Genomic DNA, 17,620 nt, shown 5'->3' on the forward strand with positions numbered 1-17,620 from the left:
TGCTGTTGGAGGACAACCGGTTTTACACAGAGAAATCGTTGGCTCGCTCTATAATACGTTGAAGGGGTGAACCGAAAGTCACCCTTTTCCAGCACAGTCAGAAATTATCTGATATTCAATTTGGTGAAACCCAACGATGACGTGAAAGTATAGTCATTTTTACTACACATTTTTATTATTCATGCGCCCTATAGTACCGTCTAATACCAAGAAGGACTGATAGCTCGTGCCTACAGGGATGAAATGAAACACGCAGTCGCAGTGGCCAGTTGGGAAACCCATATAAAACAAGTTTTTTTTTTCTTTTCGCTCTCTTTTTTTCCTCGAATTTATTGATGTCCAGTTTAAGAAATAGACTGAGAAACATTGCTACATTGGAAGATAAAAAAGTGAAACATCAACTCTGTTTTATAATAATGCCCGTCTAAAATTTTCCCACCGAAAAGATATATGCTGACAGCAGCCAGTGCCGGCGATGATTACACGACCTACTTAAAACATAACCATTGAACCTGTCAAGCAGTTCTGGACTCCCTTCTCTTATTCTTTCTTATAACGTTGAAAATTGGGTTTTGGTTATCTAAATTTGAGTTAACCTGCAGCGTAGACCTCAATGTACTATGCCTTCACCTGTGTGCGACTCGAGAGATTTTCGTCGTGCTCGTGCCTGTCCCCAGGCCTTAATTTTTCTTTCTTTTTTCTTTAAGGTTTTCAGTTGGGTTTTCAGTTGCGGAACTGCTGGACGATCATCCGAAACACTTCCAGGAAAGGTGCAATGTAAATAATACGGACACGCCTCGCTTCTTTTTCTCGAGCTTTCCATCAGTATAGTATAAAAAAGCAAGGTACGTTTTAATTTTGACAGCAGTCTCTTCTTCGCAACCCGAACCTTAACGTCTAATACCTGACTGCGCATTGAATCGATTCAATAATCGATCGGATATATAACGGCAGTAGGACATATATTGTGATGTTCTCTATTTGTTTTATCTGTAGGCTAAGTTCATCAATAAGACAAAATTCAAGAATTTATTAGGCCTAGCTTTATTTGTTTTCACCGATTGATTTGATTTGATTTGAATTTTAATTTTTCCGACAGTCTATTTTCTAGTGATAATGGCGTCTGAAGATTTGATGACGAGTTTGGAGACCATCAGACTTCAGCAGAAGATAAAAGAACCAGCATTGTTGCGCTTCCCTTCCATCCCCTCGCTAGTCGATCCTTGCGATTTCTCATCATCTAACGTGTTTTACTCCGAAGAGCTATACGCGTCGCCTGCAACGTGGAGAGATTTAACATTAAGAAATGGGGGAATTGCGCATCCAGCAGCACTCGGTTTCATCGGTTCTAACCTAGTAGACGAGCAGTTCGCAGAACTGCTTTGTCTATTGAACGACGCCAGGAGAGAAGAGGAGCAGTCCTCGTTGACTAAAGAGTTTAAACTTGTCGTTTCACAAGCATTGCACTTGACCAGCCGCATTTATTCGCCCTCGGTTTGTAACCTCCATATAGTTTCCTATTATTATTGTTTTTAAATTCACTTGACTGCCTTTAATATTGAAATGAAAAAGGTGCTACCTAAATGCGCTGGATACAAGTTGGAGTCACTTCCTCCAGACAATTTACTCATCGGTTTCTCTACGGTTCAAAATGACCCATTCTTCAGTTGTATACTCTTATATTTTGTGACGTATTTTTCCCTTTGCGTTTTACACAGGAAGACATTCAGCTACAAGAGATCTATCGCAGCTTGATAATTGTGGTGCTTCATCTGTACGCAATCATACGCGACATTTACAATTCCGCCAGATTGTGCCCGTCAGAAAGCCTCGCCCATCTTCAAATCCTTCGTCAGTGAGTCACTTGTCAAACCACAAAATGAAAATGCTATCATTAAAAACAAAAAGTGTTCGATTCGAATTAGATTGATTGGTAAAGTGGAAACGTCCATGTGTCTCGTTTTGCAGTCTGCCGCCATTGGCAAACGGAAAGAAAAAGTGGATTATTTAACAGTGACTCACGAAGTTCTTCAAACCGCCATCCACCGTTACTATCATTGCTCAGCCAGGTAGTGTAAATATATTTGCCTGTGTTATAGTGTTAGATGTTAACGCAGGAATTATTCAAATAATGCATTTTCGTTGTCGGGATAAACAGGGAGGTTCGTGAATGCCTGGTGATGAACTACACATCCGCAGTATTCGGCTTCGTTCAACGTTACCTTGATTAATGCTTACAATCTATCGACTCTTGAAGAATTTCGCGGCAATTGACGAGAAAAACATCAAAAGAGATCTATTTGATTTACGACTTAGTTCCCAAGATTATAAACGACATATAGTCATATATAGTGAACATTTATACAACAAAAATTCTAAATGAGTTTAATCAATATTCCTTACGTCGAATCGGCTGTTGGGGAATAATGCTTTTGAAGGAGTAACAGTAGTTCAACTAAAACAATGTCAAGGTCAACAACAATATGAACGATGCACCCAACGTTGATAGAATATTCCATTTGATATTGGTATCCTGGTGAGTCTTTCCATTGAATAAGCACGGCAACTTGATATGCATATTTACTTTTAGGATATGCACTTTGGTGGAAGCGGATCACGGTTGTTTGCAAGGTTTTTACGTTTATAGCTGATTTGGATATAATATGACGAGCCTAATTTTCTTAACACATCCACACACAATAAAACTCAAGAAACATTTGCTGAGAAAAACACGCCCAACTGTGCGGATAGCGTTAAATATTAAAACGAAAATTCATACTAACACGTATAAACTCACGTGTTGGATAACTCCCTTAGCCTACTTTCGAAGTTGCAGCCACGAACAGGTCTGCAGCCATACTGCCGTCTGATGTGGGAGATTTTCGTAGCAAGTGTGTCTGTCTGTTGCTTCAGTTCAGACTTTCAAGGACAAGGACTTGATTGTGACTAGTTTTGTATATACACAGCCTGTTGATGCGGGAACATCAATGCTTTTGCTGCACTGTCTCAGATTTTCCCTGAAGCGCTATCTTCTATTAATGTTTCAATCTAGACGCTGTGCAAAATTTAAAAAAATGTTATACAGCAACACAATATTGTATTATAGACTGATTTTTGTTCTGCCATTTAAACGTTGTCTTTAAAATAAAGTCTCCTTATAAACTAATGACGTCATAAAGGAAATCATTTTTACTACACGTGCTGTAATTGTAATGCGTAAAATTGTCAGGAGTGTGGTCGTATTAGTTGACCTTCATTGGTTGAGCATGCATGAGGCTAGACTCATGTGAGTTAATCGGCCATTCCATTTTCCCCTTCGCTCCGTAAACCTGTTTGGCTGTTTTACCATTGAACGCGATTTGTGATGAGCCAAGTTACATGAATAAACAATTTCAAGCTATCTGCTAGCCTTTACAGCTGGCTGAGAAAACAAAAATGTGGAACGGATTCATTGGCTTGATATAGATTTAAGTCATTTTCCTCTATATTATTTGTTTAAGAAGAAACGAATCAAAACGTGTTCTGTAAAAAAAAAAGAGATGGCAATGGAATTTCGGTAATCTGAGGATTCGAAACAATATCGTAGAGCTTCTAGTTAAGAAAGAAAAGATTCGATTCTCCTTAATTTTGTTGTGTGGGTTTCAATTTCCCGCGCGGTTCTTTGCGTTGCCGGGTGCTCGAGTCGAAAGATAAATAATGATAAAATCTAAATTTATTCTATTGTAATTTCTTTTAATTATTTTTATACTATTTTTTTAAATTAAAGTTTAAATAAATGAAGTAGTTTTTTCAATTTAATATGCTTTATTGTAAATCGGGCATCATCTAGTTTTCCGGAGTAGATCGGAAATTCGCCGGTAGAGGAAACCTCGCCGTCGCCGATATCACGGCTCTCACAGGTGATGACCTCAATTAGTATAATACGTGCATACAGGCCATTTAGTCCCATTCCAAGTTTAGGTAAAAATAATATTTTAGTGATTCTCGAATTATGCTTGACGAATGTTTAAATTGTTCCAGAGCTATACTATTGATGTTTCTTGTGTAATAGTGGGATTCATGTTCGTTGCTGTTCTACCATCCCAGCATGAGTCCTAAACGTGGTGAGTAACACTAACACACCGGGTTTCTACAGTCCTGTAATTAATTTCATGGTGATCTTACGAGTCTCGATCGTATGAATTTGACAAGGTTCATTTATTGATTCCAACATATAACTACCACTGATAATTAAATCATCTATTTTAAAATTACCTCTGCTCTTCGCAAAACTAAACTTGTGGTCTTGTTTGGTTAATCAGGCATGAGTGATGTTGGCGTGGAACTAACTTAGGACATTCATTGAGGTAAATTAACTTTCATTCTGTGAAGCTTAAAATGAAAGTGATGAACAACTTATCCACTCTGAGGTGCAATGATGCATCACCTAATCCATCCTTACCTACATTCTCTGAAATATTCTTCGATTGTAAAACATCACATTTGTCTGTCCCAATTCTTAAACTTTTCTTATCTCATAGGTTGTTCTTCTAGCTGATGGGAAACTTCTTTAAAGGTGTGTATTGCTCTTTTCAAATCAGGCTATGTTTCAAATTCATTTCTGTTTATTATTTCGTGATTTGCTTTATTACCCGTCATACACAAATTGGATGTTGGAATATTTTCTGAGGTTACCATTGTTGAACTGAGAATATCAATGGCCCAAACAATATTTTTAATTCTTTGTGAGTGGTATATTCATTTAGTTACACATTTTTAACGGTTATTTTTTGATAGGATTTACTGTGGTGTATTGCCGTCTAGCTGCTTCAGCATTTTGTCCTCAGGTAATAAATAGAACTTTGGTATCGATTAACTTTGAAATGATGATGATGAGTTGCTTATTGGTCCGTGTTTATGATCAAATGATTTTAAATAATTCAGTAAGCTCTGAGTTATCAGAGTGTTACGCGTGAAGTTGTATCGGTCGGTCGTAACACTATTTTTTTTTTGTTTCAGGTGGTTCATTCTCACGCTTGGCCTGTCTATATCCTCTTGCTATCGTCTGTTAATCGTGATGTGAGTATTGCCTAAGATTGAAATGTTTGGTGTGGTGTGAAAGTTTAACATTAAGAGCATTGGGTTTTGATTTTCATTGATTACTTGTCATTAGGCTTAAGTCGGGGGTGGGTATTTGTTTCATGGTGAGTTGCCTATCTTAGAATGATTAAGGTTGTTGCGATGAAAAAATCTTTAACAAATTCTGGATGAAGGAAATATTGTCTGAAAATCTGATTCTTACTATTTGATAAAATGCATTTCCATTGAAGTAAGTTTAAGTATTTTGCTTTCCCAGTTGGTGTGGAAATGGCTTACCTTTGTTCACCAGATTTCGTCAAAGATTTTTTCTCGCGGTGTGATAAATTTTCATTGTGGGACGTAAATAAACGAATTTCCAAGTTGATAAATTCTTTTATCTACTTCTCAGTGAATTGAAAATGAAGGCCTTTTGAGTTGCATTCCAAATGCTCTGATACGAACATTATTTATAAAGTTGGCATAGTTATGAAAAACTGAAGTCATTAACTCATTTCTGTGTGCATAAATATGGTATAACATTTGGCAAAAGGGGAATTTCAGATATTGAATGGAAGTATTCAGAATGGGCAAAATATTAGTAATTCAAACTGAAATTTTTGTTAAAGCATGATGCAAGTATTTTTTTATCAGCTTGCATTTTAAATACTGTTTATTTTCAGAATACCCAGCCTACCTAAAAAAATTGAGAATGGTTTCAATGTCTCGCAGGGAAGATAGAAACGTAGAACCTGATTCCGTCAGTCAGGCATTTTATCATTTCTTTCACTGTCTACTACATTTCTTATTACGCAGGTTTAGGTAGTAGCCCGTCATGCAAGAATGAGTAATGCGCAAGTGTAGTTATCGTTATTTCAACTGTTGGACGAAGTGTCATTGACTCTAAAGACGGCTGGAAACTAGTAATGGAAAATTTGCTATACCCACTACTCTGCTGTCTGCTGTATTGCTGCTGGTGTTGGACAACCGGTTTTTTACTGTGAGAAACGTCGGTTTCTTTTCCGATGAACCGAAAGTTGTTGAATGTTCAAATTCAGCGTGGCAGTCATTCGACCGATGATGACGTCTTTAAGTGTAGTCATTTTTATTGCGCATTTCGTAATTCGTGCACGCGAGTACCGTGTTTACTGTCCAAGAAGGACTCGTGGCTTGATCCCATACAGAAAAACGAAGAGCCTTTCTCGCCGAGTTGGCGTGTGCCAGTCAAAGTAGTGGTCGGTCGGAAAAAACCGGTTAACGATGGTTGTTTTTTTTTCTTGTTGTTCATGACAAGATCATTAAGTAGACTGGAACAAAAAGCAAAAATTAAATCCTTAACATAGTTTTGCTTGCCTGAGATCATCCGATCATCGTAAAGATTTGCTGCCAGTATAGCCAGCCCCCTTCTTCACAAGAACCTGCGAGATCCCCTCTTGCCCTTCTTATTTTCAACGGTAATTCGTGTTTTTAATCTCTACATTTTTCTTTTAGGTAGATCGATCCTAATGTCTTAGTCCTCTGATTTGGCTACTCCAGATTTATCTCGCACTTGTCCCTGGGTCTCTATTTCTCAAAATTGTTATCTTTTTTAAAATAATAATAATCTGTAAATTTTTTATCTCTTTTAATCATTCTCATATATTTTTTTAAATATAACTTTTAATCTAAATTATAAATAGGGCATCACCTAGTTTTACAGAGGATCGGAAACTCGCTGTTAAAGAGGAAATCTCGTCGATGCCAGGGGCGACTTAGAATTCAGTTCAGTTCATTCCACCAGCTCAAGAAGTCGAACTACAAGTTCAAATATCAATAATTTTAAGCTTATGTTTTTTCACTGACTTATTCTCGTTGAATTGCATTCCTCGAATCGAGCTTGATTGATGTTCAAATTGTCCTAGGGGGTAAACAAATTATTTCTTCGAGTCGATATCATATTTGCTGCCGTTCGGACATCCCGAACGTCCTAGACGTGAATACCAGTCCTTAGTTCTTTTGTAGGACGATCTTTCGAGTCTCGTTCGTATGAATTTGACAGGGTCTATTTGTTGACTCCAAAACTTAACTACCACTGATTTTTAAGTGACGACAATTTTAAATTTTCTTCTGCCCTTCGCAAAGCTAATCTATGTTTCTTTTTTAGATAATTTAGCCATGAGTGTCGTTCGCGTCGTGGAACTAGCTTTGGGCAGTCCTTGAGGTATAAAAAAATCTTACCTTTCTAAAAGCTCAAATTAGAATGGAATGTGATGACACAACTTATCTGAAGTGTAGTGATGTGATCACCTAATTCATCTTTACCTACGTTCTCTGTTTTATCCTTCAATTTAAAAACACCATTGTAATATCAGGAATCTTTCACTTGTCTTATCTCGTAGGTTGTTGTCTTCTAGATCATGTGTGTATAGGAAAAGTCGCTTGAAAGGTGTGTATTATCTTTTTAAAATCTTTTCTGTTTTCTCTTTTATAATGTTTTTTGTTCATGTGTTGTTACATTAGATTTAATGATGTTTTGTTCAGGTTTGTAAACGTCTTTAATTTCCTATTTTTCCTGTATTATTTCAGGAGGGTCGTCTTGGTATCCAGATCTCACTTGATCGTAATCGCACATGGTGGATGTGGAAGCTGTGGCATGATACGTTTTTATACATTCGGAACCAAGACATTGTAGAGCTATGTACTTATTTTTTGCTGACGAGACATCTGTTTGAATGCTTGTTTTCTTCAACAAATTATTCAACCCGCTTTTTCCTTCTACAGGTGTTGCAGTGTTTTTCTTTTACCGAGTCCGTTTTCCTCAAGTAATCAAATCTTGTCTTATTACTGACTGTATGCTTTATTGGTTCGTCTCTATGATGAAATGATTATAAATTATTCAGAAGCTCTGAGCTAAAAATGTATTAATCTTTGATCCTACAACGGATTGTAACGCCTTTATTTGTTTACAGGTGGTTTCTCTCGCGTGGCTTGTTGATCGTATGTTTATTTTGATGTGAGTATTGTTTAGATTTGAAGCGGGTGGTCTGGATAAATAGATTTCGTCTATTATTTTCGGCATTTTCTATAAATGCCTAATACTATAGTTAACGTATTTTCTATGCTTTTCCAGGTGGTAATGAACTAATGAAGTATAGTTTTCCGTGTTGCCCAAATTGTATAATTAATTCACGGCGCTGTGGTGTCATACATACTTTTCGTGGCCAAATGCTATTTATAACATGAAGAATTCTATGTCAGTAACTTAAGACAACTATATTTCAAATTCCATCGCCGTTTTTGTTAACCTAAAGTTCTCATTCCACTTCAGCATTTTTATGTAGTACCAAGTTGCCGATTGAAATCCTACAAACGCGGTAACCATGGCAGAGCAAGCATGTCGTGTGTCATTCTTCAACTGTGTAGTAAAGCACACCTATGGAGTTGGTAATTATGAATTCTTACTATATGGCAAGATAATGTCGTGTCCTTATGTGAAAGACTGTGGATATTCATCTGCGACCAAATTGGGGCAAAGTTCTTTTTTCATCCATTAAAAATATAGCAAGGCGAGCAGCAGTTTAATTCAATAAACAAAAATTGTTATGAAGAAATTATGTAGTAGTCTTTTCCATGTGCATGAAATCGAATGGAAGTATTCAATTGGGCAAACTATTGGAAAAAAAACTTAACTGAAATTGGGCCTGTTTTTTATCATGCAAGTATTTAATAAGCAGCTTGCTAATTATACTTGGTGTTGCACTAATACTATCTGTTTACTTTCAGAATGCCCAACCCACCTAATGAACAAAAGTAATAAAAAAAGGTTGGTTATAATGCCTTATGGGTCTTACTACACGGCGCGACGAAATCAGGTTTCTATGCTGCTTTATTTGTTACCTTAGGCTTTTATTTCTCTCTCTAGCCTGTCATATATAAATATAGTAATGCGTCCAGTATATTTACTCGTTCGTTCAGCCGTCGGAGGCTTTGTCATTAACTCTAATGACAGCTCGGAATACTAACGAAATTTGGATTGCCCAGTTCGCCTTCCGCTATTCTACTGCTGGTACTGGACTACCGGTTTTACTCTGAGAAATCGCTGGTTTCCTTTCCGATGAACCGAAAGTTGTTAAAGACATTCAAAATCCTAAGAATCGGTGAAACCGTGATGACGTCTGTAAGTTATACAGTTGTTCATTTTTGTTTCGCCTTTCTTAATTCATGCACACGCTAGAACCTGTTCACTATCCTGGAAGGACTGATGGCTTGAGCCTATGGAAAAATGAAAGGCATTTCCCGGCGACTTGGCGTGCGTCAAAGTTATGGTGGTCGGTCAGGAAAACAGGTAAAAACCAGATTTTTTGTTGTTGTTCATGACCAATCTATCATTAAATAGATTGAGCTAGATTGAAGGAGGGAAAAAAAGCAAATATCCGTTTCTTAGTATTTTATTACCCGTCTATAGAATCATCCGGTCGCAAAGATTTGCTGTCAGTAGCCTGATTCGATTACACGCCCTACTTAAAATGAACCTGCCAAATCCCTCTTTTTTCTCTTATTTTTCAACGGTAAAAGTCGTGTTTTTGTTCTCCATATTTTCGCTTTAGGTAGTTAGGTCTTAATGTATTATAGGCGATTATAGGCCTGTAATTTGCTTACCAGGAATTTGTGTTATCGTGTTCGTGATTGTCCCCGGGTTTTCTTTTTTTTTCCAAACTCTTCACTTGGGGTTATAAGGTTTGGACGATCCGAGTCACTTGGGAAGTTGTGCGCACGGATTTCAGCGGGTCTCACTTCTTTCTCCCGAGCTCGATAGGCCCATAGAGTGATGCCCTGCCTAGTCATCTGGTTACTCTGTAAGAACACCAAGATTTTATATCGCTAAAATTATTTGAATTGATTGATTTGATTTCAATTGCAGTGCTAATAGGTTTATTGGTGATTTTGGCGTCTGATGATTTTGTGACGAGTGCCATCCGATTTCAGCAGAAGAAAGAAACAGCCGAGGCTCTACTGCGCTTCCCAGTCATCCATCCGTTAGCCGATCCTTGTCATTTCCAATCTAACATTTTTTACTCCGAGGATCGACACGCGTCCCCCGCACCCACGAGAGATTTCATCCATTTCCTGTTGGGATATGGAGGAATTCCGTTGCGTACAATCGGTTTCATCCATCCACATCTCGGAGACGTGCATCAGTTTACTGACTCGCTTCATTTAAACGACGCCAGGAGAGAAGAGGAGCAGTCCTCGTTGACCAAAGAGTTTCAACTCGTCGTTTCACAAACCTTGCACTTGATCAGTAGCATTTATTCACCCTCGGTTTGTTCTACATGGTTTTGAGTTCTTATTTTATAACGTGTAACCCAATTTTTTGACTATTAAACTATATTTGATATTGAAATGGAACTTAGGCGCTACGTAAATGCGACGGCTACCAGTTGGAGTCACTTCCCCGAGACAAGTTATTCGTCCTTTCCTCTACGGTATGAATAACTCATATTTGTTCCAGTATGATCTGTTATTGGGTGACCTAATTATTCTTTATGTGTCAGCGCAGGAAGGCCCTCAGTTGCATGAACTCTATCGCAGTCTGACGACGGTGGAGGCTCATCTGCATGTAATTATCCACGACGTCCACGATTCCGGCAGATTGTGCCCATCAGAAAGTCTCGCCAATCTTCAAATCCTTTGGCAGTGAGTTGCTTGTCTTGGCTTTAATTAAAAACAAAAATTATTTGATTCGATTTATAGATTAATTAATAAAGTGGAAACGTCCGTGTGTCTCGTATTGCAGTCCGCCGTCATTGCCAAAGGGAAGGAAAAAGTGGATTATTTAAGAGTAACTCACGAAGTTCTTGAAACCGTTATCCATCGCTACTACTATTGCTCAGCCAGGTAGATTTTTGCCTGTGTTATAGATGTTTATACAGACATTATTTCAATGCATTTTCCTCGTCGGGGTAACAGGGAGATTCGAGAATGCTTGGTGATGAACTACACATCTGCAGTATTCGGCTTCGTTCAACGTTACCTTGATTACAATCTCGACTCTTGAAGAATTTCGGCATCAAGGAAAAGAATTATTTCCCAAGATTCGATTAAATATTTTACGGGAAAATAATATTCGCTCCGGAATTCTTTTTTTCTTTCAGACGTAGTAGTGTATGTCAACGTGATTTTAATGGCATACAATATCTCGACACTTTGACAGCGATAAGCAATTTGTTGCGAGTCTTTTTTTTCAATTTTTTTCAATTTTCGTCTTTTTATTTTTACTTTCTTTATTTTAATGTATCTAACTTCGACGGAAGTTAATGATAAATTTGGATATATTTCGTCCTTGAAGACAGCGTTGCCATCCTTTTACTTAAATTTTATTGTTCACGAACTGTTTTGTTTTTCTATTTGTGTCCCTTTCCTCCTCATCGCCATCGACATCATTTGCATGAAAACAAAAGAAAAATCCCGGTGGGAGTGTCGAGGTGATGAAGGGGGTTGGGGTAGATATAAAAACAAACAAAAAATCCATGATGGCCGCCGTTTCTTACTCTTACCCCTCTTTTCTCATTCCGCCATTCTCTCTTTTGTTTCAGTTTCAGGCCCACAGTCTCACACGTTTTTCATTGCTGCTAGGATTATTGTATGTGTGTGGTTCCCAAAAGTTACTTTTGGAACTTTTATGATCTGTTTGATGTGATTCACTTGATTCTTCCTGCTGGATTGTTCCCTCAAGTGAAACAATCGTTTGATGTTTTGCAGATGACGGAAAGGGACTTCCCATTAAGCATAACTTCTTCAACTTGTTTACGAGGACGGTGATGGACGCCTTTCTTCAATTTCCCAACTGCTGATGTCGGCCGTGATTCCCTTCGATGGATAGAGCACCCAGAGCTGCGAGCTGCCATCCAATATTCGTCATCAAGGTAGGACGCCATTGATTTTTAATTGACGTCTTCATTTGTGTGCTTATGGCTGGAGTATTCCCACACGGTATCTAGTGCTGTCGACTGCCGACTCGATGATGGGCACACAATTTGATGACAAATTTTGCCAAGTTGAAATTTAGCCTCTTTAATGGAATCGTCATTTTTTATTTACTGTTGAAAGTGTTCGAATGTCGAGTACGCAACTCCGGGAGAAATTTCGTCACCAAATGCCCGTTTACAAAAGACGGAAATGGAAATTCCTGATTTCCTTGAATTATCCTGTCTAGTTTCTGTCTTAAAATTATTGTACATTAACTCTGAATGATCATAGCAATCTATGATGATTTTGAGTGGGTTGTTGGCATTATGGATTTTATTTACCAAAGGGAAAGTTGAAAAGGCGATAGGCTAGTGTCTGCAATCCGATGAGGGTGTCAATTTTATCTAATCAATTTGCCATCATTACAAATGTCATTGAACAAGAGCTGAGTGGATTGAGAAAGGGCTATATAACCCACGTGTGAAAAGTCTTTGCAATGAACAAAGGAATTTGCGATTTGGGTTAAAGTGACACGCTGAGATAGGGAACATCCTCGGACATACTCTTCAGCAAGCGGATTGCTCGAATCCCATATCCGGACCTTTTTGTGGCCTCTAAAATGTCCGAATTAATTCAATTACAGTAAAGAGATTCAGGATTATCAATCATCGTTAAATTTAAATTGAAACTACCCAAGTATTCGGCGAATAGCTAAATTGTAGTGATGAATTTTCTCTGAATGTATGTCTGTGTTGAGCACCCCAATATTCCCATAAAATTCCAAGGTTGGGTATTGGTTAAGCCAAATGATGTGGCTGACGTTTGCCAATTGGTCGAGGATTGGTGCGAGTTCCTTTAGTCTCTTCTGGTATAGTTGATGCTGGTCGGCGCCTTCGAATTGTATAATCATGTGCCAAACGGCCATACCTTTGTTTTTAAATCATTGTAATATGTCTTTTAAACGTGAAGAGTGCTTTATTCACAAAACTAATATAGGCTACTTAGAACAAGTAAATAAGGTGGATCAGTTTCATCATCAGTTGCCCAGATGCGGGTCAGTTCGACAACCGTGTCATCAATGAGAGGTTGCCAATAAAAGGTTATTCGTAATCTCAGTAAGTTGCTGATAACTTCCACATCTCCGTGAAAAGCAAGTGGAATTGGATTTGGATCAAAAATCAGATCGTAGTCAGGAATCAGCTAATTTGATTATATGTACAACACAGGTGAACAATTCTCGAAATTGTACAACAACATTTTTTACCAATGTATCGCATACTAACCTTTAGGAAGTTATGAAACTGTTGACGAATTCTAGAATCACCCACAAATGCAATATGCAGTCTTTTACGTGAATTGTTGAGGAGATTTAGATTAGGCTTATTTGATGATTTCTCGGTTAAGTGGTCGTAGAGCGCATCTAAGCAGCCGACTGCTTCTGCTTGAGTGTAACGCGTCAAGTGGCACGAACCCGTTTTGGTTATCAGTCTACTATTATCGTACGATCCGTCAGCTTTTTTGGCATAGTGGTGTTCCCGTTTGTCTAGTAGATTCCCCGTGCACAGCGGAGCCTCGTTGCCTAGCACACTTTAAAAGGAAATAAATAAATACGTTACAGTGAACATTTATAACAACGAAAAACCCGCGAAAAACGGGTTTGATCAATAGTCTTACGTCGATGCGGGCCTTGGGGAAGGTTCCAACATTTTTTGAATATAATTTCGAGTCATAATGGTCAATAATATCAGTGCCAATAACACTATGAATTTACCCACCATTTGAGAATTCCATTTGATTCTTGTATTCGAACCCTGCCGATTAAAGGAGCACAGAAACTTGATAATAGGCATGTTGAAATAATTGGTGTACGCGTATGCGCTTTGGTGTATAATCGGATGATCACGAATGCTTTGCTAGGCTTCTTTGCAACTGATTTGGGAATACTACAGGCTCTTATTTTCTTGAGTGATTCTGCACACACAGCAATAAGTCGAATATATGCTGTCGTATTGCACTACGATTATCGGATTATGTTATTTACGTCGAGTTTCTTTAAACGACTAGCACGGTACAATGGTTGAATCACTGTTCGATGTTACAGCCAAACAGGTCTGCGACTTTCTGCAGCAAGAGAATCGTTGCAAGTGTCTGATATTTTCCGGTTCTGTGATGTTGCACATGTGTCGCAGGCTCATAAGAGACAATTAAATGGCCTTGACTTCTCTTATTTGTGGTGGTTTGCACGGATGCGAAAGGAAAAAAAAGGAACGCCACGCCCGTCTTCCCCGATGTTAGAATGTTGACTTTTGAAAACACCGTTGGAAAAACAGAATTAAACGCAATTAAACATTTAAAAATTTAATTAAAAAAAAAACCCGTGGTTTTTGAAATTGTTTGTCGGCTATGAATTATACAGAGTATCACATCAGATCACTTAGACGAGAAACAGATGAACAGAAATTATTATTTTCTAGAGAAGAAATATTGTTCGATCGAACCTACTGTGGTTGCTGCCAATTGCGAATGCAGTTGTCGGTGTCACGTTAAATATGGTCAAAGCGGGGGTCAATGTCTCTCGTGAAACATGTTCTTCCTCTATGCTAATATTGAGTTGTATATTAATGAAACCACCTGCAATCATGTATCCTGATTGCACAAGGTCATCAAGATAACATGCACTGAAAGTATCCTTGAATTTCAAATATTCAAACGACATTTACCCCCTTAGAAGGCAACTAAAATGGGGATGTCAGGGGTGTGGTCGTGTTGGTTGACCTTCACGGTTGAGCATAACGATGACATATAGAGTCATGTGAAGTTAATCGGCCATTCCATTTTCCCCTTGTTCCGTAAACCTGTTTGGGTCTTTTCCCCTAAATTATTTGTTTAAAATAAAAAAAAGATAAAAATGGAATCTGGTAATCTTGGAATCTGAAGACTTAAGATAAGACTACGATTCAACATGTAGAGCTTCGAGCAAATGAAAAATCGATTGTCCTTAATTTGTTCAAAATAACAATTGAAGGAGGGAGGGGGGTGAATGACCACATTGGATCGAATTTATTCTGCAGAGAAAGAAAATTTTAATGAGATGTTACCACTGATTATTGCAAAGCCGGTTATTACAGGTCCAGCAACTTGATTAGCAATTCGATCACGATGAAGGTCGAGACACCGACAACAAGAAGTTGTAATTCAAGAAGGTGTGCTATTCAGAAAGTGACTAGGAGTAACTGTTGTGACTGGGAACTGACCTCTCCCTTCGGGTGACATTGCAAACCCGAAATAAAACATTGAGTCTGGAATAATTTCTTCCTTTTTCTTTTGGCTCGCCCAAGGGCGTTGTCACAGTTCAACGCAGTTCATGAAGATTTTTGTGAAGAATAATTTAAAGGTTGCGGCCCCCGCGGTGTACTTCTGGAGCGTCCTCAATTGCCCAATAAAAAGGAAGACCAGCTCGATATAGTCAATCACAAGCGTCGTCCAAGTTGAAGCAACACAACGTTCTGCTAAAATCAAATTGGTAATAAAAGTTCATTATATTATTCTCTAGCGCACTTGTAAATTGATTTAAAGATATCAATAACTAAATTTCACTTGTGCTGCTCCGTTAATATGAAATTTTAATGTAATGGCTTAACACAACAATTTTGATAGTGCAACTGCAACTGTGATTACAGATGAATGTTTCGTAACGTCTATTTTAGGAAAATGTCAGCAAAAATGATCGTGTTATTAGCGATCGTGACTCTGCTGAGCTTCTGCTGCAGCCCGGCGTCCAGTTTCGCCTTCCTTCCTCGCGTCTCTCATACAGACGACGCCATCGTCATCGATTGTACGCTAAAAAGAATTTTCATTTATTAATTTTAATAATGGCTGAATGAATGTGATGAGTTGTTTTCGATTCAGTTGCCGGTGTGGGATATGCTCCATCTTATCAAGGCAAGACGCTGTACGGCCAAATAACCAATCCAGGATTCGTGCCGCTGCCATCCTTCAATCCTTATTACCCAGCCATGTATCGCCAGCAGAAGCAGACGCCCAATGGATTTGTCTACTCATACGGTTATCCTAACCCCCTTGCTCTTGAAGATGTTTTGCCCGTTAGGCAAGCAGCAACTGCAGCAGCGCCTGCGTGCGGCACTGGACCGGCCGTCATGCCCACTTCACGAGAATTGATCAACCAAAGGGTCGTTGGCGGAATCGACGCCAAGAAGAATGCTTGGCCATTCCTTGTGAGTTGATTTTGCTGATTTCCAATTTGAATCGCGTTTAGTTTTGATTCTCATTAATAGACTTTATTCATTTTTAAAATGTATAGGTAGCCCTGAAAAAAAGTGATGGTTCATTATTTTGCACGGGAAGTTTGATTAGTGACACACGAGTTTTATTGGCGGCCCAGTGCCTGGAAAAGTAAGAGGATTTTTCTACATTTAATGAAATTACCTTGTACTAAATTGTTTCTCTTTTATTTTCTCGTTCACTTACAGAATGTCTCTGTTCCAGTTCAGTACTGTGACCATATTGGTTGGGATGTTTTCAGTGGATCAATCTGACGTCCAAATGACGAGGAGGATCAGCAAAATGTTTCTTCACAGGCAATACAATTCTGCCACCTACGTGAGTTACGACACCAAAGCGAAAGTTTTGATGACATTTGGTTCATTCCCTTTTGATTTTAATATAGGCCAATGATATCGCCATCATTGTAATGGACTCTCCCGTAGTTCTTGCCAAGGGTGTTGCTGCCACTGTTTGCTTGCCACCGGCCGGCACCGCTGACGAATACGTCGACCAGGATGCCATTATTATGGGATGGGGAAATAGTAATGAAAGATTGTCGTCTCGTTAGTTTTCATGATCAAACGTGCATTTTCTTTGCTCAACAGCCACAACGATCAAAGTCCTGCAACAAGCCAAGGTTTCGATTCAGTCCAACGGCGACTGCAAGACGGACACGACTGTTGGCAGATATGTTTCGGACAGCACTACCTGCATTACTTCTGCTACTACTAACAAATTCTCATGCGTGGTAAGTTTAACTTCCTCTCAGCAATCAAGTTCACTTTTCTACGTACTGAAATTAAAAACTAACTCGATTATAGATTGACGTCGGCGGCCCAGTAGTCATCCTCCCTTCTCCAGGAGCCTGGACCATAGTCGGAATCAACAGTTACACCAAGGGTCAGCGTCTGAATATTTAAGACATTGATAACAATCAAATAACCCACAATTTTAATTGTTTTGTTTTATTGACAGATTGCGCTACCAATGGCCTTAAAACCAGAGTGTCGGCATACAGGGCATGGATTAACCAATACTTGACCAAGGCTTAAAAGTGAACCACAACTCTTCAACAGGATAACGATTACGACCAACATCAAACGACACGATCATGAGATTCGAGCACTTTTTTAGTTTATATTCTATTTAATTTTTCAGAAACTTTTCAGAATTGGTTTTCGGCTGACTAATATTGATTTAAATTATTTCAAGCCATGTTATTTAATGCACGAGTGCATACACACCATTTTAAAATGTCTGAATAAACATATTAGTCCCAGCAGCAAGTAAATACCAGCTTTTTCGTCTAGTGGGCTTCCCCGAATCAAGATTA

At 38.5% G+C, this 17,620-nt stretch overlaps 4 protein-coding genes, 2 long non-coding RNA genes and 1 other non-coding gene across 10 annotated transcripts; 6 read left to right on the forward strand and 1 right to left on the reverse strand.

Moving 5' to 3' along the window:
• The first annotated feature begins 715 nt into the window (after nucleotides 1-715).
• On the forward strand, nucleotides 716-2,432 carry LOC124204531. Of its 2 annotated transcripts, none has more exons than XM_046601610.1 (6): nucleotides 716-845; nucleotides 1,100-1,494; nucleotides 1,573-1,644; nucleotides 1,719-1,855; nucleotides 1,926-2,072; nucleotides 2,159-2,432. In XM_046601610.1, coding segments are annotated over exons 2-6 (735 nt in total). In that variant the 5' UTR covers nucleotides 716-845; nucleotides 1,100-1,116; the 3' UTR covers nucleotides 2,160-2,432. The 2 variants fall into 2 exon arrangements, with proteins under 2 accessions (XP_046457566.1, XP_046457565.1); XM_046601609.1 differs by having other exon boundaries at nucleotides 1,926-2,069.
• Nucleotides 2,433-3,850: 1,418 nt separating this feature from the next.
• On the forward strand, nucleotides 3,851-6,639 carry LOC124204533. Of its 3 annotated transcripts, XR_006878961.1 has the most exons (6): nucleotides 3,851-3,960; nucleotides 4,052-4,103; nucleotides 4,302-4,346; nucleotides 4,521-4,555; nucleotides 4,777-4,826; nucleotides 4,999-6,639. It is a non-coding gene; the product is annotated as an uncharacterized LOC124204533 (long non-coding RNA). The 3 variants fall into 3 exon arrangements; XR_006878963.1 differs by lacking the exons at nucleotides 4,777-4,826; nucleotides 4,999-6,639 and having other exon boundaries at nucleotides 4,521-4,673; XR_006878962.1 differs by lacking the exons at nucleotides 4,521-4,555; nucleotides 4,777-4,826; nucleotides 4,999-6,639 and having other exon boundaries at nucleotides 4,302-4,373.
• Nucleotides 4,864-4,937, forward strand: LOC124206349. The gene has a single exon (XR_006879689.1). It is a non-coding gene; the product is annotated as a small nucleolar RNA SNORD18 (small nucleolar RNA).
• A 547-nt stretch (nucleotides 6,640-7,186) lies between the features above and the next one.
• On the forward strand, nucleotides 7,187-8,003 carry LOC124204534. The gene is made up of 4 exons (XR_006878964.1): nucleotides 7,187-7,255; nucleotides 7,434-7,480; nucleotides 7,621-7,732; nucleotides 7,816-8,003. It is a non-coding gene; the product is annotated as an uncharacterized LOC124204534 (long non-coding RNA).
• A 232-nt stretch (nucleotides 8,004-8,235) lies between these two features.
• Nucleotides 8,236-11,261, forward strand: LOC124204530. Its single transcript, XM_046601608.1, has 10 exons — nucleotides 8,236-8,287; nucleotides 8,363-8,478; nucleotides 8,818-9,211; nucleotides 9,269-9,379; nucleotides 9,697-9,890; nucleotides 9,956-10,356; nucleotides 10,449-10,520; nucleotides 10,595-10,731; nucleotides 10,789-10,932; nucleotides 11,005-11,261. Exons 5-10 carry the CDS (start codon nucleotides 9,863-9,865, stop codon nucleotides 11,090-11,092), a joined length of 870 nt encoding a protein of 289 aa, XP_046457564.1. The 5' UTR covers nucleotides 8,236-8,287; nucleotides 8,363-8,478; nucleotides 8,818-9,211; nucleotides 9,269-9,379; nucleotides 9,697-9,862; the 3' UTR covers nucleotides 11,093-11,261.
• A 676-nt stretch (nucleotides 11,262-11,937) lies between these two features.
• Nucleotides 11,938-13,985, reverse strand: LOC124204535 (N-acetylneuraminate 9-O-acetyltransferase-like). Its single transcript, XM_046601611.1, has 5 exons — nucleotides 13,678-13,985; nucleotides 13,287-13,590; nucleotides 13,005-13,203; nucleotides 12,696-12,930; nucleotides 11,938-12,617 (listed from the first exon to the last, which is right to left on the reverse strand). Exons 1-5 carry the CDS (start codon nucleotides 13,851-13,853, stop codon nucleotides 12,404-12,406), a joined length of 1,128 nt encoding a protein of 375 aa, XP_046457567.1. The 5' UTR covers nucleotides 13,854-13,985; the 3' UTR covers nucleotides 11,938-12,403.
• Nucleotides 13,986-15,714: 1,729 nt separating this feature from the next.
• On the forward strand, nucleotides 15,715-17,578 carry LOC124204954 (chymotrypsinogen A-like). Its single transcript, XM_046602211.1, has 8 exons — nucleotides 15,715-15,838; nucleotides 15,898-16,238; nucleotides 16,325-16,416; nucleotides 16,494-16,623; nucleotides 16,691-16,829; nucleotides 16,893-17,035; nucleotides 17,109-17,187; nucleotides 17,263-17,578. Exons 1-8 carry the CDS (start codon nucleotides 15,715-15,717, stop codon nucleotides 17,337-17,339), a joined length of 1,125 nt encoding a protein of 374 aa, XP_046458167.1. The 3' UTR covers nucleotides 17,340-17,578.
• The last annotated feature ends 42 nt before the right edge of the window (nucleotides 17,579-17,620 follow it).

Source organism: Daphnia pulex, chromosome 10 (genome assembly GCF_021134715.1).
Source record: "Daphnia pulex isolate KAP4 chromosome 10, ASM2113471v1".
Lineage (NCBI taxonomy): Eukaryota > Metazoa > Arthropoda > Branchiopoda > Diplostraca > Daphniidae > Daphnia > Daphnia pulex.